The sequence below is a fragment of the Panthera onca genome, chromosome X (genome assembly GCF_046562875.1).
Source record: "Panthera onca isolate mPanOnc1 chromosome X, mPanOnc1 haplotype 2, whole genome shotgun sequence".
NCBI lineage: Eukaryota > Metazoa > Chordata > Mammalia > Carnivora > Felidae > Panthera > Panthera onca.
In genome coordinates this window covers 126,594,771-126,619,359 of record NC_138357.1, presented here as the reverse complement: position 1 = coordinate 126,619,359, position 24,589 = coordinate 126,594,771, and the positions used below count along the sequence as shown (strand labels likewise).

Genomic DNA, 24,589 nt, shown 5'->3' with positions numbered 1-24,589 from the left:
AACATACATCCACACAAAAAGTGGCCCATAAATGTTCATAATAATTACACAGAGGAAAAAAAAAACGTCAACGCCATCAACCAGTGAATGCACACACCAAATGTGGAATAGCTATATGATAGAATATTATTCAGTAATAAAAAGGAATTAAGCACGGATGCATGGGAAAAAATGGATAGACCTTGATCGTGTTATGCTAAGTGAAAGAAATCAGACACAAAAGGCCACCTGTTGGATGATCCCATTAGTGAGAAATGTCTAAAGTAAGCAAATCTATAGAGACAGCAAGGAGGTTAGTGATTTCCAGGGGCTGAGGACAGGGTGCAGACAGGGGTGACTGCTAATGGTTTGCAGTTTTCTTTGGGGGTGATAAGAGCATTACGGAATTAAATGTAATGATGACTGCGAACACACTAACATATGTGAAATATTGAAAAGTGTGGACTTTAATGTTTTCTGGATTATACTTCAATAGAGTTGTTATTTTAAAAAAATTCCAGGTAGCTTTTCACCAATAGGTAGAAATTAAACAACACCACTTTTTTCTTTTTAAGATTTTACTTATTTTTGAGAGAGAGACAGATGTGGGAGGGGCAGAGAGAGAGGGAGAAGGAGAGAATCCCAAGCAGGGTCCGCACTGTCAGCACAGAGACTGATGTGGGGCTCGAACTCACGAACGGTGAGATCATGATCTGAGCTGAAATCAAGAGTCAGACGCTTAACCGACTGAGCCACTCAGGCGTCCCTAAACAACACTACTTTTAAGCAACCAATGGGTTGAAGAAGAAATTAGGAGGGAAATTAGAAACTATCTTGAGACATCTGAAAATGAAAATACAGCAGAAGTGGCTGCATTAAAGAAGAGGAAAGGTCTCCCATCAACAAACGAACTTCACCCTCCAAGGAACAAGAAAAAGAAGAACAGACTGAGGCTAAAGTTTGCAGAAGGAGGGAATAATGAAGAATTTAGCAGAAATAAGTGACATAGAGAATAGAAAAAAAAAACCCAATGAGACTAAGAGTTGTTTTTAAAAAAATAAGAAATAAAAAAAGATATTAAAAAGGTGCCACAGACATCAACAGGATCATAATATACAACTGAATAACTATCTGCTAAAGGGTCGGATCACCTACAAGAAATTGATAACTGAGTTCCTAGAAGCACACAATCTAGCAAGCTTGCATCCTGAAGAAGGGAGAAAATGGGAACAGACCAAAGTCTGGTAAAGAGATGGACTCAGGAATGAACAACCTCCCAATACAGAAAAGCTCGAGATTAGATGACTTTGCTGGTGAATTGTGTCAAACACATAGAGAATTAATGACAATCCTGCCATGTTCTTCTAAATAGGTGAAGAGGAGGGGATACACCCAGACCCATGTTTGAGGAGCCCTTGTTACTGTCCCCAACCAGGGGTTCGCCTTGCCTACACCTGGGCACACGCCTCCCCCCTCCCCCCCAAGGCAGCTCCTGGCCTGTGCAGAGCTTTGCTGAGCTGTGTAGACACGTGGGCGGCCCCTGTCGCTACACTGCGTAGACCAGCAGCTTCTCAGCAAGTTTACCAGAATCTATCAATCTCTCCCCAGGACTACATGGTCACACACTGGGCTTCTGTGCACAGTTACGAGGTCACCTTTTCACCCCCGCTCTCCTTTCCCATCCCATTGACTCAGGACTTCTTCTGTTCTTGTAAAGGTCCTCACCTCCTACTGAGTCGCCTTCTGTCTAGATATCTTCATCCTCCCTGGCCCTAAAGATCGGCTTCCTTCCATCCTTCAGGATTCACTTCTCACCAGACGGTCACTTGTTCCTGGGCAGTTGCCTGTCCGAGGACGCCCCCTGTACACCTGCTGTATTTCATCATCACGTCCTGTACAATCCAAAACACCTCGCTGTGAAAGTGGGGTACTTTCTCCTTGTTCCTACTGCTTCCTTTGTGAGCTAACAGGTCAGCTCTTCTCTCTGAAACTGGGTCTGTCCCGGAAGCTAGCAGGAAACCAGGCACATAAACACCGCTAAATAAATATCCGTTGCATAGACCCATTTTAAGAAAGGGCTTTTGGTACAAACGATTTAATGCTTCAGCATGTTGGGTCTCCTGAGCTGTAAAAATCAGAACGTCTCATAAAGGATCACCAGTGTGAATATATTCTAACACAGTACAGAATTATTTTAGTGGGGCCATGAAATAAATTTCATGGTAAAACAGAATTTCCAAGTGAAATTTCCAGGGAAAAATGACAGTGGAGCTTTTACGGATCATGACCTTACTTATGATGCAAACCCCATTCGTCCCAATCGAGGGTCTTATGTCATACAATTCTCTTCTTGTCATTTTGAAATAATCACATTTTCCTAGAGCCAATTTTACAAGTGATGAATACAGTAATTCCCCAATTTGTATGAAAACAGTGTATGAAATTTCTCCAAAGTAAGATGCTGCAAATTCCCAGTGTAATATTTTGGAGCATTTGAGCTCAACCATCACAAGACAGGCTCACTGTGCGGGACGGTGATGAGACCCTTAAAGGAGCTTTGGGAGGGGCTGATGGGAAGCCTGGTCACCTGGCTCCAAGTTCGTAGGTTGTGAACCTGGTCCCAGTGCCAAGCCATGCAGTGTCCTTCTCTTCTGACACAGAGCGGATAATGCCACCTACTGGGTCACTCCCGTGGCTTTAGTGCATGCCCTGCATTTGTGTTTTTCCTCTGTGAAAATGCCTTGTTCATTATTGTGGGACATATACACGCAGTATGAAAACAGGAACAGATAAGTATAACTGTAATATTTGTATCATGTATATGACATTGTGTGCAGTATGACCCTAAAATCAAACGAGGAAGAGACCTACAAAGTTTAAGTGATTTGCCCCAGGTGTGGGAGGGGAAAGGGAAAGGTATCAGTATAAGTTATCTCCCTTGTCACAAAATCCTCTCTCTCTCGGTGACAGAAGACGTGAATGGAGTTCAGAGTCACTGTCTAATTGTCTTGTATTGACACGTTTTCAAAACCGTCTGATCCAAATGCATAGCAAGAACTGTTAATGGCTTGGTGAAACATGTATGTATACATTCATGCATATATACGTAATATAGGTACACATGTGGTAAGATTCACACATGTATATTATTTTTACTTATCAACCCATAACATATACTTATTTATAAGGGTTTGGTGTCAGTACAAGACAATTAGACAGTGACTCTGAACTCCATTCACATCATCACTGTCTGGGGCTTCCTTCTCCAATGTCAGGCAGAACTCCCCCCGTGGGTCGCCCAAGAATCATGCACTGGGAGAGATTGTGCGAAGCTGACCCGTTACAGGTTGAGTGTGTCCATTTATGTCTGATGTTTCCTGAAGGTTCCTGAATTGGAACACTTTGATTTATTACTGTTATCACTGCCCGTTCTTATGGTCTTGAGTTTGACAGAATAATGCCCTTATACAAACACACACATCTTTTTAACCGTACATAATAGTGTGTGTGTGTGTGTGTGTGTGTGTGTGTGTGTGTATGCACATACATCCTTAGCTGGTAAAAATATTTTCTAAAGCACGAAGCATAGCTGATCTTTGGTTGTCCTACAACTGAACTGGGGGAAAACTGACCTCGATCCTATAACCTTCTTCAATTTGCAAGTATTGGCTTTTATGTTGCTGGCATAAGAACATGAAAACAAGAGACTTGTTATGTTGGATGTCTACGCGTATCCAACCCAGTGTTTGTTCTTGTCTTTGATGGAGGTGTAAGGCCATGATCTAGACCACTGTTGTCCAACCCAATGCTCATGTTAACACACTCACCACGTGTCCCAAGAATCTTCTTTTTTGTAAGTGTATTTATTTATTTTGACAGAGATAAAGTGTGAGGAGGGGAGCGGCAGAGAGTAGAGAGAACCCAAGCGGGCTCCACGCTATCGGCACAGAGCCCAACTCAGGGCTCAATCTCATGAACCGTGAGATCATGACCTGAGGGGAAATCAAGAGTCGGTTGCTTAACTGAATGAGCCACCCAGGTGCCCCAAGAATCTCCTTTAATCGTATTACTGTAGGCTTAAATTACTTTCAAATAAAGGATAAACATTGTACTTACCTAAAGATCATTCAAATAGTTAAACAAAAGTAAAGATTCATGTTCAAAAACCATATGTAACGTTTACAGGAGTAAATCAGAAAAAAAATATACAATTTTTACATTTCAAAAGAAAAGTTTGTATGTTGTGCAGGCCTTTCTTCTCCCCACCAAAAATAAGTTATGCGTGTGTATATATAGACTGCATATATGGGCATATGTAATATATATAGTATATATTATACACTATATACTATGTCACTATATATAGCATACATAATATATACTATATGTATACAATATAGTATGTTTCATAGTATATATTATGGTACATATATGTTATATACTATATATGTGTCATTATTTTTATATGGTGTGTATATATGTAATATAGCCATAATTATGTATATCTATATAATTATATATTTGCAATATATATAGCCTAATAAAATTATATACAGTAAAAACCTTGGTTTGCAAGCATAACTAATCTGGAAACATGCTTGTAATCCAAAGCACTCATTCATCAAGTTAATACTTATTAGAAAGGTTTGCTTATCTTGCGGAACACTGACAGAATGAGTTACTTGCAATCCAAGGTTTTACTGAGTATGATTTTATATATATATATATATATGATAAATAAAATTATTTTTAATTATGTATAATATATATTTAATAGCCAGTATTACAGTATATACTAAGCACACACACACACACATATACACACACATATATACTTATATAAGCACACATGAATAAGCAAGTAAGACTTGCTACTGATCGGGGCACCTGGGTGGCTCAGTCAGTTAAGCATTCGACTTTGGCTCAGGTCATGATCTCACGGTTCATGGGTTCAAGCCCCGCGTTGGGCTCTGTGCTGACAGCTTGGAGCCTGGAGCCTGCTTCAGATTCTGTGTCTCCCCCCTCTCTGCCCATCCCCTGCGCATGCTCTGTCTCTCTCAAAAATTAATAAACATTAAAAAAATGTATACCTCAGTATGATTTTCTAAACTTTATCACAGTCTCTTTTCCCTTACTCTGTGTGCTCAGGTCTCCCAAGTGGTGTGTTCCCCATACATGAGATAAACAGCACAGGCTTCTACTTTTCATGCCAAATGAACAGAGAACAATAAAAAAAAAGTGAGTCCACATTGATAAGCACAGTTCCTAGAAGTCAGCAAGATAGAGTGACCACTTTCTTCAAATATTGTTTAGAAAGAATCAGATTACCCAGGACCCTTTGAGATTTATAGGAGTTTATAACAAATTCTCAAATGTGCCATTTTGTTTTATCTTCAACTGGATGCGGGGGTGGTGGGGGGAGGAAGCAGGTCTAACCAACATTTGTCCCTCTTTGGCAGGTCAAAATGCACACAAATTAAGTGGCTTGTGTGAGGTCACTTGACCTTCATTTGGCCAGTGCAGGAGAAAATGTCAGGTCACCTGACTCTGACCCATAGGTGCTGGGGTGTTTCGCTCGTATTTAAACACATGCTTTGCAGGCTAACAAGCTTCCTTAGCACAAAGATCCAACTCTTTTCCTTTCCCTAGAGGTTCAGTGTAGATTTATCTCCATTGTTGAAAAAGGAAGAGGGGTTCTTATTTCACTTATTGATGTATCTCTTGTGACCAAACATTGATTAAAAAAAATGCCCTCAATTGTTGCCCCTTTTTACAATTCTGTAAGAAAGCACTTACAGATAGGGTTTTAACACTGTCATTATTTTAACACTATCATTATTTTTCTGGACACGCACCTTTAAAAAGACCAGTGGGACCACAGTTACTATCATCATCCGTTGCACCCAAGAAACAAAGCAAATATGGCCCTTATGTTTGTATTTTGCACCTGTAGCTCAGTCCTAAATAAGGGGTCAATGAGAAGCTGAAGGTGTATTTTTTTTTTCTCTCTCCGTGCCTCTTGGCACATTAAAGATCATACTGTCTCTACCTTCTGTACCAAGGGGACAGGCTAGCGTCTGGTTTTAGACTGAAAGGATGCACAATAAAAAGAGACATTCTGCATAACCATAGTTTATAGTGAAAGCATTATTTCATATTATTTCAAGAACTGAGCCTCAATACTAGATTTTGTTTGCAACAGACTAGCAACAAACACATGATTTTTTTCCCATTAAAATCTAAGAGATGTTTGTTTCCACCACAAACTATGTTCCACTTTCTCTCAGACGCAGTTGTTTACAGAGTGTGGTTGATACATGCCTGTTCCAGTCACTTAAACGGGCCTCTCCAATAGGCTTCTTCTAGATGGAAGATGCCTCACCGGTCCACACCGGACTTGTTACCGTAAAGAACAAGGGGCGGGTCAAGAACTACCTTAGTTCCCGCTTCTTTTGATGTCCCATGGGCATTATGGAACAATCTGTAAAAATTTAGGATAAAACAGAATAGGGTTCATGACCAACTTACGAGCACGCCTCTTAGGAAACTCACTTCCGAGGTGATTTTGGTATTATGGTTCAAAAGAAAGTACAAAGGAGGATGCTGTTCCAAATAGGATGTGTTTGGAGATGCAGGAAAAGGATGTGACAGAATCAAGACATAGGTGTGGGTTTTGTGGAAGTAAAATAGTTAGCAAGAAAAATCCCCATAAGAGGTTGAAAGGAATGAGTGTGACTTTAATCAAAGGGACACAGTCCCACTTTTATTCACTTATTTCTAATTTTCCCTCTTCGTTGTTCATCTGAGTTCACAAGGATATTTCTCTTAAAAAAATTTTTTTTTGGAATGTTTATTCATTTTTGAGAGGCAGAATGTGAGCAGGGGAGGAACAGAGAGAGAGAGAGAGAGAGAGAGAGACAGAGAGAGAGAGAAAGAGAGAGAGAGAGGCAGATTCTGAAGCAGGCTCTAGGCTCTGAGCTGTCAGCACAGAGCCCGACGCGGGGCTCGAACTCACAAACCATTGAGATCGTGACCTGAGCCGAAGTCAGATGCTTAACTGACTGAGCCCCCCAGGTGTCCCCGCGAGGATATTGTTAGTAAAGTGCTTCAGCACCCCACAGCCTAGAGCTGTGGGACAGGACGCACGTACACACACACACACACACACACACACACACACACACACACACACGCATGCATGGTCTACTTCTCTAGTAAGAAAGGAAATAATAGCAAAATATGGATGAAATCAAACTGCTATCCCCCATGATGGTGAATTCAAGATAATGGCTACAGCATCCAACTGTATGGACATGTAGCGAAGATCCTGCCATCTCTAATGAGTAAAACTAGCATGGGCTCAAACCATGCACTGTTAAGGGAACCACTGTGATATTTGCTTATGATAATTATATTGTGGGCTCATATAATGAAAGTCAGATTTCTGATGTTTATTCATAGGAATATTGCATTATGTCTCTCCAACATTTCTCTCAATGTTACAGGGCAATTAAGCACATTATGGTAGATGAGAGAATGGAACATGAGGAACTTTATGGCTTGTTGGTGGAAACACCGTGAGGAGAATCCATACATTCTGGGAATCTTGGTTCCAAAGTGCGCACTATTCCTTCCTACTTTATTTTCCCCAGAAATCCAGTGTTCAAGGCTCCCAGGAGGACAGAGGTAAATGTAGGATTTAATTTTCGTGGCTTACGATTGAAGGTCATCATTCCTCTAATTTTGTGCCCTGAACACCAACAAAGATAGCGTCATTTTAAAGTTCCAGATCATTTCTTACATAACTGTCAGCTGCTAGTTTTTTGTTGTTGTTGTTGATAAAGGGAACAATTAAGTGTTTTTCTAGCACACACGGATCACCCAACATTCAGATACTTTTGCATACTTTGTGCAGACAGGAGGTCAGTTGTTATTTTCCCTAGTTACCCCCGATAATTAATTTAAAATACAAAACGTCAGGGGCGCCTGGGTGGCTTAGTCGGTTGAGTGTCCGACCTCGGCTCAGGTCATGATCTCATGGTTCCTGGGTTCGAGCCCCATGTGGGGCTCTTTGCTGACAGCTCAGAGCCTGGATCCTGCTTCGGATTCTGTGTCTCCCTGTCTCTCTGGCCCTCCCCTGCTTGCACTCTGTTTCTCTCTCTCTCATAAATAAACATTAAAAAAATTTAAATATGAAACGTCAGCTCTCCACATTGTAGAATATCTACATAACCAAGACGCACATCTTAAACTGTTAGTTTGTGCCTTATTCCTGTTAGTGCGTAGGATCCATTTATATGTGATTAAAAGGGGATTTGGAAGAAAGGTGAAAAGTTTTGCTGTGATGAGCCGCATTTAGGTCCATAATAAAAATGAGGCTAACAGGTGTGAACGGCGACCAGGTGTCCTGTTAACTTCTTTCTTTCTTTTTGTTTGTTAGGACTTTGCCTGCTCCCGGGATCTGGCATCCGTTACCTGGATGCTTGTCTCAGTGGTGTTGAGGGCAGAGGAGGGAACTCCCGAGACAACCACTGACCACTGTTGTCTTTGACCCTGCGCACATCTGGGAAGCGGGGCTCCCCGGAACCCCCATGGGGACAGCTCAATGCGCCGGGGCTCATGGCATTGTGATGGTGGGTGGCTCCTATTTGACAAAGCATGAGCTGAGGCCACACGGTTCAGGTGGCCAACACACCTGCCAATGAAGTCGCCTCTTCTCTGTGCTTTCTCCTCATTCAAATGCTGCTTCTTTCAAAAGCAGGCTTTATAACAACACGTAGGGTCAACATTTACAGCGGGTCGCATCTCCCTCTCCTTAGGTTATAAATTACTTACAGTGGGTCCTGGTGTAACTCTGTCCCCTTTATGTTGTCTTACCTTAACAGGCCAAGTTTCCTGTTCTATATCCATCCATTCATGTGAGAGGCCGGCATAGCAGGTGTTTAAAAATAGTACTTCAGTAAAATGAGATCCCAATGATTAACGACACAAAAGGAACCTAAAATTGTAAGTAAGACAATAGGTGATGCTGATAAATTATTATTTTTTTAAATAAAGGAACACTCTACAAAATCATATAGGCATCTGAATGTGTGTGTGCAGGTGTGTGTGTGTGTGTGTGTGTGCGTATGTGGGCGTGTGTCTACATGGAAAGAGCTCTAAAATTTAAAGCTATCACTTTTCTCAAGACAGAAATGACAGACTTTTTTTTTTATCTTCCAAAATTCCTGCAGGAGACATAGATTTCCGAACCAACTGGCTACATTACAGAATAGTTGATAAGCACAGCAAAGCACAACAGATCTTACCACTGACGCTGTGTAATGCTTCCCATATTTGCAATTGGGCATCAGGTGATTTCCCAGTTTTTCAAGAGACATCTCCACTGCTGTACGTTGGGGTACCAGAAATGTATCTCCCCATTTCCTCCCTACATCAACGGACGCACTCAATTCCAAGGTCCTGCATTCGGGACCTGAGACGAGGGACTTGGATGAATTTGCTTTTCAAAGCTTCTCCCAGCTGAACCCGCTGGCAATTTTTCTCAATACCCAGAAGCCCCCAAGTCATTTCTATTAGGAGCCTCTGACCTCAGACACTAGAATGAAGACTTTAATGCATCCCACCTGTTCATTCTGGCCAGCTGCTTCTCCGCCCTGGCCAAACGTGGAAGAGGACGCACCCTCCCCATTTTCTCTCAAGCCCTTGTCTGGAGGAAAACACAATTATTTGTAGGTTTTCTAAATATGCGGGTAGTCGCTTTGTGAAAAGGTAGAGTCCTAAAAGACCTCTCTGTCTATAGATATCTATCTCTCTATATATCCATTTATTAAAATATAATCATGAGCATCTGCAGAGAAAGTATTGCTTTTGCTTCCTTAGCAGAGACTAGATTTACAAGTTTTTTTTTTTCTAATCAGGTGGTCCAGAAGACGTAAGATGATGAGATGAGAACATTTTGAGGCAGTTCTGAGAAGGAAATGAAGAGCCCTGCCATCTGACTGCTTTGAACTAGTCTGATGGTTCATGGCTCAGTCATGTTGGGCTCCGCTAAAAGTGACCCACCGTCTACTTTTATTCCAGTTTCTTTGCTGATGACAAGTCTGGACCTGTTCCGCTCCTCTTGCTTCCTGCCGAAACATTGTACACCACAAATTATCCTGAGGGTAACTAATCCAGAACAAATTCTTGTTCCCGAAGCCCTCTTAACGCCGCCCTGTGTAAGCCCAAACGCTCCTCTCTGCCGTGTGAACGGCTCACCCAGATGGCTCACTGTTCTTGCGTGTGCCCTGCCTTTGCTGCAAGTGACCAAATTCGAGCTGGATGCCAGAAGTGCCCCTGGTCATCTCTGACCACTGGGCTGTATCAGTTCTGGAACACAGGGCTGTAAAACGGCTCTACCCCTCTCCCTGTCCCCACCACCTTGGAGAAGGATGGTAATTCATTTCTCACGTTGCTTTAGCTTTCCATGGAACAGCTTTCACGGCGCCCAGGGCCCCCTGATTGTGACCGTCATGGCTACTTCTGAACCCTCTCAATAGTTGGGGACAGTTGGGAACCAGCAGCCTCTCCAGCACTTGAGAAGTTGTTGGAAATGTGGGGACTCCAGCCCACACATCCCCAGCTGAATGCTCACCACTCGTAGCAGATGAGGTTAAGGTTAAGGTTAAGATATCTATATATAGATATATATATAGAGAGAGAGAGATGTCTTTTAGGACTCTATCTTTTCACACAGCGACTACCCGCATATTTAGAAAACCTCCAAATAATTGTGTTTTCCTCCAGAAAACCTACACTCCCACTGGCACTGGGTACCGTCTCCAAAGCCTGCTGCTATTCTGTCCTTTCACTTCACACACCATCCCCGGCACACGGCCTGTGAGGAGGGAGATGGTCGGTAAACATTTGCTGAGTGAACACATGAGTGAACGAGTGCATGAATGAATGCATACACTCTTACCATTTTTCCAGTTAGAATGCGCAAGAATGTATATATACATGGTGGAAAAAAATAGTGACTCTCCCTCTAGCTAAAATTTACTAAAGTTTCGGTTTTAAACATTTTTTTCAATTTTGAATTCATGAACATGGCATTTCCATGAAATACATATTACATATACATATATGTATGAGAATATTATACATTCACATATATATACATGTAATATACACCTATATGCAATATATAAAATATGTATATAAATACATAAAAATGTATTGCAGATTATATAATACATGGTATATATTTTATGTTTTATGTATTTATATAAATACATGCTATATATTTTGTTATGTATTTATATAAATACATGGTATATATTTTATTTTTTACTTATATATTAAATATAAATATAACATATGTTGTATATAATATATAAATGAATGTGTCATACTGTGAATATTAATAACATTTATGTTTTCCTTTATATAATTATAAGATAAATACTATAATTATATTACAAATAAAATATATGATGTAAATTCTGTATATACAATATTTCTATAATATATCAACTTAATATGCAATATATTATAAAATATATTTTTATATTATACAGTATGCATATATCATATATGCTATATTATATATTATGTATAGTTTATATCATATAAGCATATAATATGTAGTTATAATAAAATATAATAGGAAGTATACTACTAAATTATTATTATTATGTAGCATATTACATATATATTTATCTCCCGTTTGCCTCATACTAGCAAATGACCCCAATCAATATGTAAAAACCTTCAGTGCTCAACTGCAGCAAACAGTCACAGGATTTGTTGGGTTTCTTTCTCTGACCATCGGCTAATGCACGAGGACACGTGTGCACCTGCATTAGAAATTCCTGCTGTCTTCCTTACTGGTGGAGTTGGGGCTCTGAAGCACACTACCTTCGTTTGAACCCAACTTGTGCTGCCTGGCGGCCACAAGTTCCCGACTCTCAACCTCTTCCACTTTAAAGGAGGGGTATTACAGGTGCCTGTGCCTGGGGGCTCTCCCGAATGTTAATTAAAAGGATAAGAAACAGCCAGATGCACTTGTGAGGACTTGGCCAATTTGCTCTCCACGGGCCTGGGAGGCATATTCTGCCTCTTGAGTTTTACTCACAATTTCTTGCTGTCACCCGAAGATTTACTCAAACAAGGCTGTTTGGATGCAGGAGGGCATTATTATGTCAAACTCAATGCCAAACCCAGCACCATAAGAACGGGCAATTCAGGAACCTTCAGGAAACATCATCATCACCCTCCGGGGCTTCCTTCTCCAACGTCAGGCAGAACTCCCCCCGTGAGTCGCCCAGGAATCACGCACCGGGAGAAACTGTGCGAAGCTGACCCGTTACAGGTTGAGGGTGTCCATTTATGTCTGATGTACCGCGTAGCTTTTAAAATGAAAACAGCAGTCAAAGGGGTAGGAAAAGTAAATAACATAGGCCACCTACAAAAAAAGGATGGACGCGTAATTATTTGCACAAAGCATTAGAAAATACTGTGATATTTTATTATTAAAAATGCTGCTGAAAAGTTTATACATATGTGTCCAGCCATATATATCTTCTATCATTACTTAAGGCAAAATCAAAAACAAAATTTCAAAATAATAACCCAAGAAACCATTAAACCCTGCGTGCCTGTGAAGGTCAAGGATAAAAGCCTAGGAAAGTTTTTTTTTTTTTTTAACTTATTTTCTTTTTCTCATTTTTTTTCTCATTTTTCTCTTTTTTATAGATAGCAAGTATATTTTATTCTCATAGAACTCTATGAAGATTCTATAACTTCTTTCCATGTAGAAATAAGATATCATTTAAGGTGTATTAAATTTCTTTTGATCATATCCTCTGTAAAAGCTATTCACTTAACAAGAACTCTTTTTTTTTTTTTTTCCTTATCCAAATGTCACAAGCCTGATACATTACTGTGCATATTGCTAGCAGAAGACAATTGGAAATACTAAACAAATATTGGAATTCACATTACAAACATACCAGACCCACACTGATGCCAAGCATCACCTCTCGGGTAGTTGTATGGACAGTCTATTTGCCGTACCCCGCTGGGGGTAATACATAGCTTGCAGAAATGACCTGACAATACCTTTAGAAAAGGATGAACTGGGGACAAAACTTGTACCCGTGACACGTCTAGCTGCAGGAAAGGATTGTTGGTTGGCCATGTGCAAAGTGGGGATTATAATAGTTCACATATGTATATACAGAGACCCACTCTCAAATCTTAACCCAGATGGACGACAGAATCTATCGTGGGACTTCTATGCACCTGTAAGAACTGTCTTTTGCTAAAGGGCGTTTTCGAAGACGTTGGTATCGATCGTTACTGTTTTAGGGTAGGGGTTCAGTACTCGAGCGTTGTGCCAAGGGGCAAGGACGCTGGACTTATCTTGTGGAGCATCCCCAACGTAGCAATGACTTGTAAGCCTCGCTTTCTGAAATAACCATAGTCAAGCCCAGAGACAGGATTTTCAAACATCTTTGGCTGCTACTTCCTGATGTTGCAATAACTCTTGAAAGACAAACTATAAAGTAACCATTGTTCTTTTCCCTTCCACCGGAGGAAACTCAAAATATTCCTTCAGATAAAATTAAAAGGACAGTGGGAATGTGAGGAGGTGTTGGGGGCAAATGTCCAGTCCCCAGCTTGCCAATTTTAAGTGGGGCGAATAATTTCCGTAACTTATCTTGACAGCGAAGGCGACCCTAACTTTGCAGAAAAACCCATGCAGAGGGCTTTTCACGTTCTGTCCTTTCACGTGGGTTTGTTTTCTCCCCGTACGATTCATTGACCAGTGACTGATACACAAGTCTCACAGTACTTTAGACAAGCATATGTGTTATCCCATAAACGATGTAAAGAATAAAAAAAAAAACCTTGCTTCCTGATAAATAAGGGACTTACTGCTTAAAGAAAAAACAGGAAACACACATGCCCTCCTTCAATCTGATTAGCTAAGCTGAGCAGGTAGCCCGGCACCCACAGCCCTTTCTGCAGCTGCTGGGGAACACTGAGCCGTATTTACCCGGCGGGGCATGGCCCCACCCCCACCAAAGGCAAGCTTTCTTTCCTTTTTGGCAGGACCCCTGGGGGTGGGCAGCAGGTCTCCCTAAACATATTCAAAGAACCACAACCATAGACCAAGACTTGTATTTTGTTTTTTGTTCCTGCAGTGTCTCTGTGTGTGTGTGTTTCTAATTCAGCAAGCTTTACATAAACTCCACGCTGGGGATGGGGGATCCATCTAGGTGGTGCAACTCCATGGAGGCTAACACACACAAAAATAAAAGTTTGCTAACACAACGGTCGGTCTCCTAACAATGCTGTCGCATGCATCCCAGAAAGGGGGGTGAAGAGCCCCACCACACAGACAGTCTGGGTCCGCTGTGTGACACCACATCGTCCTACAAATGAAATGCGTTAGAAAACCCCATGTGTTTGCTTACCACAAGGAATTAAGAACACCCTCCTGTGTCCTGGAGGAAACAGAGGTGAATGACTAATGTATATATATATATTTATATACATACAGACCACAATGGAAAGCACAATCTTGCTAAAAGGTCTTTCAAACTGAAAACACCAATAAAAGCTTTTTTGTTGTTTTTTTTTTCCTTTCTCTGTGTGTCTTTTTGTTGAAACTCACAGCTATATACATTTGTTTTTTCTTTTTTTTTTTTACAAAGTTCCTTAAATATAGTTCAGGCTGGCGAAACACCTCTTTGCACAGAACTATACATATGTTACTGCATAGTCGGCTCTTGTAATAATAAAATTCTACTTCTCCTTCTGTCTGGATGATAGCTCCATGCACTGGGTAAAATCCCACAGACTCGTCCTTCCCTTAAGTAGAGCCATCCGTCGTATGGCACATATTGTATTTTTCAACTGTTAATTAAAAAAAATTTTTTTCTTAAGTGTCCCTGGCTGAGTCCCCAAAGTGTCAGCTTCTATTGTTAACACGGGAAGCATCCAGGTCCTGGAGACGGTGATGTTCTAGCCACACTAAACGTTCTCTGGAGAGGTGGAGATGTTAAAGCAGTATTGTAACAGCAATGTATACTTTTTCACATTTCATAGGGTCAGAAGTAGATCTTGTCGTACTGGGAAATGCCAATGGGATGGGTCTACAGGGACACGATGGTGGCCCTGTTCTTTTTGTCTTATGTCACTGGGATGACCCACACTCCTCGTGGGCACACGTTGCTTCTCACTTTCTCCCTCTCTCCAGTGGGAAGGAGCAGATGTAGCGGAAAGGAACAGCAAAGCTATACTCTAGTGGTCGAGTGTCCGTGGGGGAGATTGGTACTGTTTTGTCCTCCGCTGAAGGTGTTGAATGTGTGCAAAGGCTGCATGCCCGTCAGTGTGTTTGGGATCATGGTGATGGTATTTGGTGTCATGAGTGGGATGTCATCTGGAGACCTGCGCAGCGTCAGGGTGTAGTCTGGAGGACAGGTGAGCCTCAGCGTGTCGTGAGCCTGCAGGGACTCACACTCGTGGTCATGTTCCAGCTGCTTCATCTGCAGGGACATGATCTCTTCGTTCTGGATGTGAGCGATGTCGTTTGTGGTATTCCTCTGGGGACTGGGGCGCCTGTGCGTCTCGTGGCGTCTCTTGTCCTTCTTGTAGTACAGAGCCGCAAATGCTAGAATGTTGAGGAACAGCAGGGAGGCCCCCACAGCGATGGTGACGCTCAGTTCAGTGGAATAATCCCGTTTGGTTTCAATGAGGACGGTTGTGTCCTCAGGCCCTGTCTTATGAGGGTCCTTGGAGTGTTTGGGGTTGTTAGCGGGAGTGATGGCTGGGCGTTTGGTCGTGGGCCATATCTTGGCGGGAGACCGCCGGGTTCCATAGGGGAAGGAGGTCATGTCGGGAGGAGGGACCTTTGTGGTTGTTGACACGTACTGGAATATCTCATTCAGGTTGTGCAGGTGGGGAACCAGTTCCAGCCAGAAAGCCACCTTGGTAGCTCGGTAGTGATCCCTCACTCTGGGCTTCAGGCCAATATGTAGATAGAGCTGGTCTTTGGGGTTATACTTGGACCAGGCCACTTCCTCAAAGCGATTGGGTTTTGTATGAATGAACTTGGTGTCCTGAGGAACAGGCTGATTTGGGTCACTGGGGACAGAAGGAAGAGAAAAGAGGGAAAAAAAGGTCACACCCTTCGACATGTGACAAGTAAATCTCGCCATCAAACAAAACAGGGAATTAGGACCATTTAATCGAGCTCACCAAGACCTGTTTATGAACACCAAGTACTCATAGGACCATTTAATCGAGCTCACCAAGACCTGTTTATGAACACCAAGTACTCAAATAGCAATGGACACACTGTGGTTTAATTCAACCATGGCTACCATTTTGTATTTTCTTTAAAGTCTTCTCTTCCTTTTATTTTAAAAATAATTCCTGGTGGCAGAGGTCTGGCATTTTCATAACATTTCTACTATTTTTTTAAATGCATCAAATGATCTTCAAAAATAAAAAAAGTAAGAAAAAATGGGTGTAGGAAATTTTTTCAGTATTTCAAGTTTAGCTACTCTTGAGCCATAAATCTCAACCAAGGCGTGTTGTCCACACAGGGACATTTGGCAATGTCTGGGGACATATTTGGTTGTCATGTGTGTACTGTACCGCCATGAATGAGTAGAGGGCACAAACATCAATAGTATTGAGGTTGAGAAATCCTGATTTAGAGGCAATTGTTCAAAAAGTAGCATTTTCTTTCTTGCACCAGGGTGGCTTCTGAGGTGGACAAACACATACTGAAGTTTTAAGAACTAAAATTGTGTTAAAAATCAAATAAAAATAGGACTTGCCATTGCAAAATGTGAAGACACGGTGAAATGAAGGCACCACGAGTTTCCTGTCTTTTTGAAAGAGGAATAGTTGAATATTTGAAAACCTCTCCAAGACTGAGCCATGTAAATATCAAATAACATTCCATTAATTCTAAGAACGGTAATAAGATCACAGCTTTACATATGGTGAAGCTAACATGTGTAGGAGAAGTAAAACACGGTGCAAGAAATTGAGAGTTTTTGTAGATGTTAAGTGTGCCAAGCCAACTCTGAACCCAAGAATTGTCTTGTTATTTACATAAATGGGCACAGGCAGAAAGGGAATCACCAAAATTAAAGGGAAATCCAGAAAACATGGTACTTTAAACATCTTTGCCACCAACTCTTTTCTTTTACTATAACAAAGAACCTCCCCAAAATATCATATGCTCATTTCTTCCATCTATTTTTACGGTTGGCAAAGTGAAGTGTAAAACATATTTCATCTTAATGTTTATTTGTTTTGAAAATTTTGAGGTCATGCACAGTAAAACACCACCTAATAGACAACACTGAACGTTCAGACGTCATGGACAAGCCAGAGCAAGTTGGGATGTGCACACACAGATCTGGCTCTTCTCACTTCTGTTTTCCATGGAACAACGCTCTGGCAGCATGGACAAAGCTGCCTCTAGCCACTGCCTATATGCTCACATGCCAGAACACTGGCCAGAAGTCCTACCTGAAAGTCTCAAGTCCACACACATGACCGTGCATTGTGCAGGATGCAAACGATACCCTGGCCAACTGGTGCATGCAGCCTTTGCTAAAAGAAGGACATTTGTCTTCAGTCTGAGGCTGTCGAAATCATCTCCAGGCATTAAGCTCTGAGGCTCTCCCTCATTACAGCTGTGAAATCTTGCACAAATTTCTGAAGCCTCTCTGGGCCTCATCATCCTCATCTACAGAATGGGTGACGATACTGGGATTAGAAGTAATTGATGGAGGCTCAATAATCATAACAAAATGTTTGGAAAATAGTGACAGCCTAGTAAATATTATCCCCTTCGGCCAATATTCAAAGTAGAATGCCTAAAAATTGCTTAGGGAGGGAGAGAGGACTGTAAAGGAATATACTGTAATACCCACAGCATGTACAGGGTACCATAATCTGCATATAGTATATGCCATATAAAAGTATACTGTTTACCACCGTATATATGGTATGCTATACATTGTAAATAATATACATCATAGCATGTATATTACATGGTACATAGTACACATCACAGTATATTATATTACATATTGTATGTATTGAATACTACAGTATATACAGTATAGTATATACTTCATATAGCATATACTCTATACCACAGGATTTATGGTATATACTATATGTTATATACAGTATATGCTTCATAAAAGTATAATGTAGAATATATACTCTGTGAAAGTATACTATATATCATAGTATATACTGCATAATGTACACTATATATATGGATAATTGTATCACTAGATATATAGCTATATATAGATACATATAATTATATGTAAATATAACTATATACACGGCATACAGAAAAAGAAATTTTACTACTTAACTGAGTGCACACTCACTTTTATTTTACTCATGGGATCAAGAAAAAAGAATACACATTTGTAGATCCTAATGCATGAGTTTTCTTTTTTATCTGTTCATTTATAAACATTAATATATTTAAAATCTTTTTATCTGATTTTTAAAAATACTTGCATGTTTCAGAAACATGTTGGATTCAATATAGCAACTCATGTTTCTTTTATTTGAGTCTTCTGAAATAAATTTTTGAAAAAATTCCTATTTAATTGGAATCTGCCATGGAAACTTTTGTCACCGATTTTTATTTTCTAAAAGCAAGGAAAGGTGGTAAGGATTCCTACTATTTTTCCATTGATCTGATTTCACTGAATTGGGTCTATTAGCTGTGTGGACCTTTTATTAAGCAGAGGGCATCTAGGAAAAAGAGTATTCTGTTCATGTTGGATATTGGACTCTTTTTGATGAAATTCGGTGTGCATTTGAAAGGTAAAGAAACACATTTATTTTGTTCTCAAAGAATAGAGCAGAGGATTTTGAAAATCCAGATAAGTAAGCTTTAGCCTGATACAATCTATCTATTAAAGTTCTTGGAGGTGCACGGTCAGAAGCCTTAAACCAAGATAAACTCACAGAGCTTATGAAAGTCCATCATTTTCCCTTGTCAAACACTCCAAAGACAGCAAGACCTCTAAGTGGGATATCAGTGTCTTGCTTTTTAGACTTGACTTCCGCATATGGCATGTTTTAATTTCCATGAGTAAAATTAAAGATCGTGATGATTAAGGATAAAAGCAATGGACGTATCTTCTCTCCCTAGTGAAAACCTCAATGCTACCTGCATCCACATTTCCCAGCACCTGAGACACACATTTTCACCTGTCACAATTTATTTGAGACATCATCTTGGCGGAGGATAGTCGAGTGCATTTCTAAGCCCTTGTGATCCATGTTATTTGCTAGAGATAGGTAATATGATTCCTTTGGAAACATCAGTAAACTCTCTGATGGGCTCCTTTTGATGGCACAAGATTCTCCTCACACCTAGCGTAACGTAGTACCTGGTATTAAGAAGAAGGCTACCACGTGCACCTACACAACAGGTCAAGATGTTCATTCATTCTGCTTACAATGCTTTTTGGCCGTAAAGGTCATTTTAAGACCAGACACGGGCTGCAGTTCTCTCTAAGCCACGCACCCTAAGGGCCTCTTGAGTTTTCGCAAAGGTTGAAAATAAACTCATCACAGGATACCAACAACATCAACAGTCAAGATAGCATCTCATTAGACCTACACCGAGAGCCTTGGTCCTGAGACCAAGTCAAAAAAGTGGAATCTGTGTTGGTTGCATTTGCCATGCCAGAATTATCTTTGCATTATCTGAACTCCAATGGCATTTAAGTAAGGCCCTCGATGGACAATGCATCATCTGGTTCCTTAAAGTGCTGATTGTTGCAATATGTCCTACAGAGACCAACTTTTCTTTGGTGTCCCCACAAAAGAGTTCAGACTGAATCGGTGTTTGATCCACAAGCACCTGGATTCTATGGACCAGTCAGGGCTCACATTCCCAAAGAGATTTTCTATGACACAGGTTATAATTCTTTCTAAGCCTTTGTAAACCTTGGGATTAGTTTTCATTTTTCCTTGACATTGCTTTTCATTTAGCAAAACTTTCCACATCAGCTTTATTTTTAGGCTAGTACTTATTGTTTTGGCCTATGTTGTTCTTTTCCAGCACTGTTTCGGTTGAGTCTTCTTTTTTTATTTTTAACATTTATTTTTGAGAGAAAGAGAGTGTGAGCAGGGGAGGGGCAGAGAGAGAGAGAGAGAGAGAGAGAGAGAGAGAGAGGCAAGGGAGGGGCAGAGAGAGAGGGACATACAGAATCGGAAGCAGGCTCCAGGCTCTGAGCTGTCAGCACAGAGCCCGATGTGGGGCTCAAACCCAGGAACTGTGAGATCACGACCTGAGCCGACTAGCACCCTGGCAGCACCTTGGCTGAGTCTTCTAAGCTGGATCATGGGACCTTCCTTCCTTCCCTCCCTACCCGCCTTCCCCCTTCCGTGTCTTCTATACCCATATTCCCAACATTTACCTCTCTGTGATCCACAACAACAAAAAGTTGGCATATCATGTATTTACATTTAAAGACAGACATAAGGTCACACCTGTGAGCTGTGGGTTGTACGAAAAGCAGCACCAGGGTATACGCCTTGCCTAACATCCGAACAGTAAGGAACAGCAGTGTGTTGTCTGTAAGGTACAGAAGACTGGAAACAGCAGCCAGTGATAATGGCAAAGCATGTCCTGATGCCATGGACTCCTCTCTCTGTAGACAAGGGCTGTGACAAATGGCTGGGGAGATGTTCTTATAATCTAGCTCCTGTCTCTCTAGTGCTGGTGGGGAGCAGTTGATGGTCTGTGTGTCACGGTCTGAGTATGTGTTCTGAAGAACAGAGTTAACCAGCATGCTCACACTGTGGCGTCAGACATGGTTTATCCTACGTTGTTCCATTACTGGCACCATTTTGGCTCACCATCCCTGGGACCACCGAAGCAGCCCCCGCCGGGGACAAGGAAATACGCCCCTGCAGAGAGCCTACTGCACTGCTACCCTAATTAAATAAATGAATAGCAACCACCTCTCACGACTTTGCCAAGTATTGACAAATACCTAAATCACTAGACTGCCCACCCGTTCCATCCTCTGTCTCCTTGTTCAACTGGCCGCCATGGAAATATTATCCCACACATACTGATGCTGGAAGACTCCACTTTGCATTTCACATTAGAGGAAGTTCTGAGTGACTCTCTTTAAGGATGATTTGAGTCATTTCAATGACCTTTCCAAACGAATGAAGAAAACTGACTGCATTAATATCCCTAAGTATTATTTCAGCCGTGGCCCACAGGCGCTGAGGAAGTAAAAATAGCTCCTGTTTGGATCCAGTCCAGGTTCTTCAGCCTGACATCCACAGCTCTCCATTGTCTTTCCCGTTTGCTCAGGGAGAGCTTGACTCTCTCTGACGTTCTAGATTCCACTTAGATGACACCTGTTCCCCCAAAGCGGATGTCCTCCCCCTTCCGACCCCTTTTCCCATCTGTTCTGGCTGCTTTGACACCTTCATGAACACATACCATGAATGGTCACACGAATGCCTTTGGCCGTGATTAAGCCCAGGCTATTTAACAGTTCCATCACTACGTTCCCCACACGAGGGTGTGCGCTGGGCACAGAGATCTTAGGAACCAAGCTACGACATGAAAAGAAGCACTCAATAGCAGAATGCTGTGGTATTTTTAATCCTGGCTCAGCCTTTGATAGGTCTTGGTGAAAATATCCATTTCGCGCTAGGAGATCTTTCCCGTCGCGTGACACTAATTAATTTCCTTTACCGTTCTTCTTTCTTTTTTAAACGCCAAGAGGGCATCAGCCCCAGAGCTCTTGGCAAGGCAAGAGGAGCTAACGAGAATTTAATGGCTTTGTTTGGAGTTTGCCATTTTTTTCATGGTTCAGTTACACTGGTGATGAATGATCACCATGTAAGAAAAATCATATAAAGTCCATTTCCAAAACACATAAGGGAAAGAAGTATGTGGTTTTAACTAAAGCGAGTAAGGATGCTTAGATATTACTTAAAGAGTGCTAGGTTTGGATGGAAATGTAGGGAAAGCAGATGGCCATCATTTGGGAAATCTTTCTGCTTCAAGAGCATGACACTTGGTTAGGAAAGGCATCACACACCTGAGTTCAATGACACAACTGGGCATCATCCTGCCTTTAAAAGGGGTGATGAGTTGAATTGTTCCCCCATCAAATTAATACCATATGCCAAAGTGCTAACCCCCAGAATGTGACCTCAGAATGTGACCGTATTTGGAAACAGGGTCATTCCAGAATGACCTCAGAATGTGACCGTATTTGGAAACAGTGTCATTCCAGATGGAATCAGTGAAGATAAGACGGGGCAGGTTGGACGTCTAAACCAGTATGACGGATGCCCTTAGAAGAAGACGGCCATCTGCAAACAGACACATAGGGAGGCCACCACATCACACAGACGCAGAAACCACAGTCATGTGGCTGTAAACAGGCAATGCCACAGATAGCCTGCAAAGCAGCAGGAACTAGGAAGGAGCACAAAACTGTCCCCTAGAGATTGTAGAGGGAACTCGGCCCTGCCAACACCTGCATTTTGCATTTCTAGCATCCAGAACTGGGCAACGATAAATGTCTGTCGTTTGAAGCCACACCGTTTGTGGTACATGGTTACAGCACCCTAGGGATGTTATAATAACATCATAAACAAGGGTGACATAAAGATAGTCGTTGACTAGGGGACGCCTGGGGGGCTCAGTCGGTTGAGCATCTGACTTCGGCTCAGGTCATGATCTCGCGGCTCGTGGGTTCGAGCTCCACATCGGGCTCTGTGCTGACGGCTCGGAGCCTGGAGCCTGCCTCGGATTCTGTGTCTCCCTCTTTCTCTCTCTCTGCCCCTCCCTCACTCGTGCTCTGTCTCTCTCTCTCTCAGAAGCTACATAAACATTAAAAAAAATTCGTTGGCTTGATGTCAATCATCTCCTTGTTGAGGAAAGAACCCTTAGGTGACAGGCAAGCATCTGTCCCAAATATCTGTACATCCTCCCTCCCCTACTGCCTCCTATGCCCGCCGTGGTTAGACCAAACGTGTAAAATGTGACAGTTGGACGTGGGTATCCATACAATACACTTGCCACTCTATAAACACGCCATACTTTTGCTAAGACCCCCAAAACTCTGAAGACTGTGCACACAGTAACATCTGGAATCGTTGTGAAAGAATGAGCCCTGAGCATTGAGCCCTCAGCACCACGAACCCTGTCTCTAGAGCTGCCTCAGACTCAGGCACTGCGGGCTGCTGTCGTGTGGGCGCCTCTGTCCCACATCTGGAGTGCCGCGGGAAGACGCACATTCCCGCGGAGAGGGAGAGCATCTCCGATTTTAATTCAGGGCAAGAGGCTCAAGGTTAATGAGAGAAGCCCACCCAGGTAGAACAGAATGATACCTCATTAATTTCCACAATCACGTTGTTAGACAGGAGAAAAATGAAAAGTTGCTGTGACTTTGTAGCCATTTAAAATGCTGGGGAGTCGGGGCGCCTGGGCGGCTCAGTCGGTTAAGCATCCGACTTCGGCTCAGGCCATGATCTCACGGCTGGTGAGATGGAGCGCTGCGTCTGGCTCTGTGCTGATGGCTCAGAGCCTGCAGCCTGCTTCGGGTTCTGTGTCTCCCTCTCTGTCTCTGCTCTCCCTCACTCATTCTATCTCTGTGTCTCTCAAAAATAAATAAAAACATTTAAAAAAAATTTAAATGTTGGGGAGTCTTCTGATGCCTGGGTGGCTCAGGCGGTTGAGTGTCAAACTCTTGATTTTGGCTCAGGTCACGATCTCACAGTTCGTGGGATCGAGCCCTGGGATGACAGTGCGGAGCGTGCTTGGGATTCTCTCTTTCCCTCTCTGTGTACTCCTCACCCACTGACACGCCCGCTTTCTCTCAAAATAAATAAACCTGAAAAAATAAAAACTTGGGGAGACTTTTCTATCCTTGTGTGCTTGGAAGCTGCTCAACAGGATATCGGTGGGACCTGTTGTTATGTGTACCTCTTGTGGGTTTTGTACTACATTTAGCTGAGGTCCTTTCCTGTAAGGTATGTATATACACATATATATGAAATATATATTTGTTTATGAAATAAATATGTATAAATGATATATAGATGAATAAGTATTTGCCAATATGTGTATATACAGGAAATAAATCTCATAACTGTAGAGAAATATACATACGTGTGTGTTCATATATAGTATAAACACACATGGATCGTATTTCTTAGATGTATTATGAGACTGAATTCGTTCTCGTGGCTACGCAATAAACACAAATTGCCATGTGGTACACGTGTTTTGATAACCCTACTATTTACCAAAGGACACAAGGTCCTATTTGATAACCCTACTATTTACCAAAGGACACAAGGTCCTATTTGATAACCCTACCATTTACCAAAGGACACAAATTCTGGGATTGGCTTCCAAAGGTATTGCCGTTTACCCCTGAACCCTGGAGTGGCAGGTAGAAACAGACTTTTAAGTATGCAGTGAGCACTCTTAGTAAAAATCTGGTTGGCAGAAAACAATTTAAGGAGGAGGAAAAAGCGAGGCCCCCCACCGTTACTGTGTGTGAATGCA

The 24,589-nt window shown here is 41.8% G+C and overlaps 1 protein-coding gene across 6 annotated transcripts in view; it reads right to left on the bottom strand.

Moving 5' to 3' along the window:
• Positions 1 to 14,655: 14,655 nt before the first annotated feature.
• The window catches only part of LOC145714208 (neuroligin-4, X-linked), a 312,054-nt gene continuing 302,120 nt past the window's right edge, over positions 14,656 to 24,589 (bottom strand). For all 6 annotated transcript variants that reach the window (XM_081793443.1, XM_081793448.1, XM_081793446.1 and 3 more), the window contains one exon: positions 14,656 to 16,116. In XM_081793443.1, the coding sequence (XP_081649569.1) occupies positions 15,267 to 16,116 (850 nt within the window). In that variant the 3' untranslated portion in view covers positions 14,656 to 15,266. The remainder of the gene's footprint in view (positions 16,117 to 24,589) is intronic.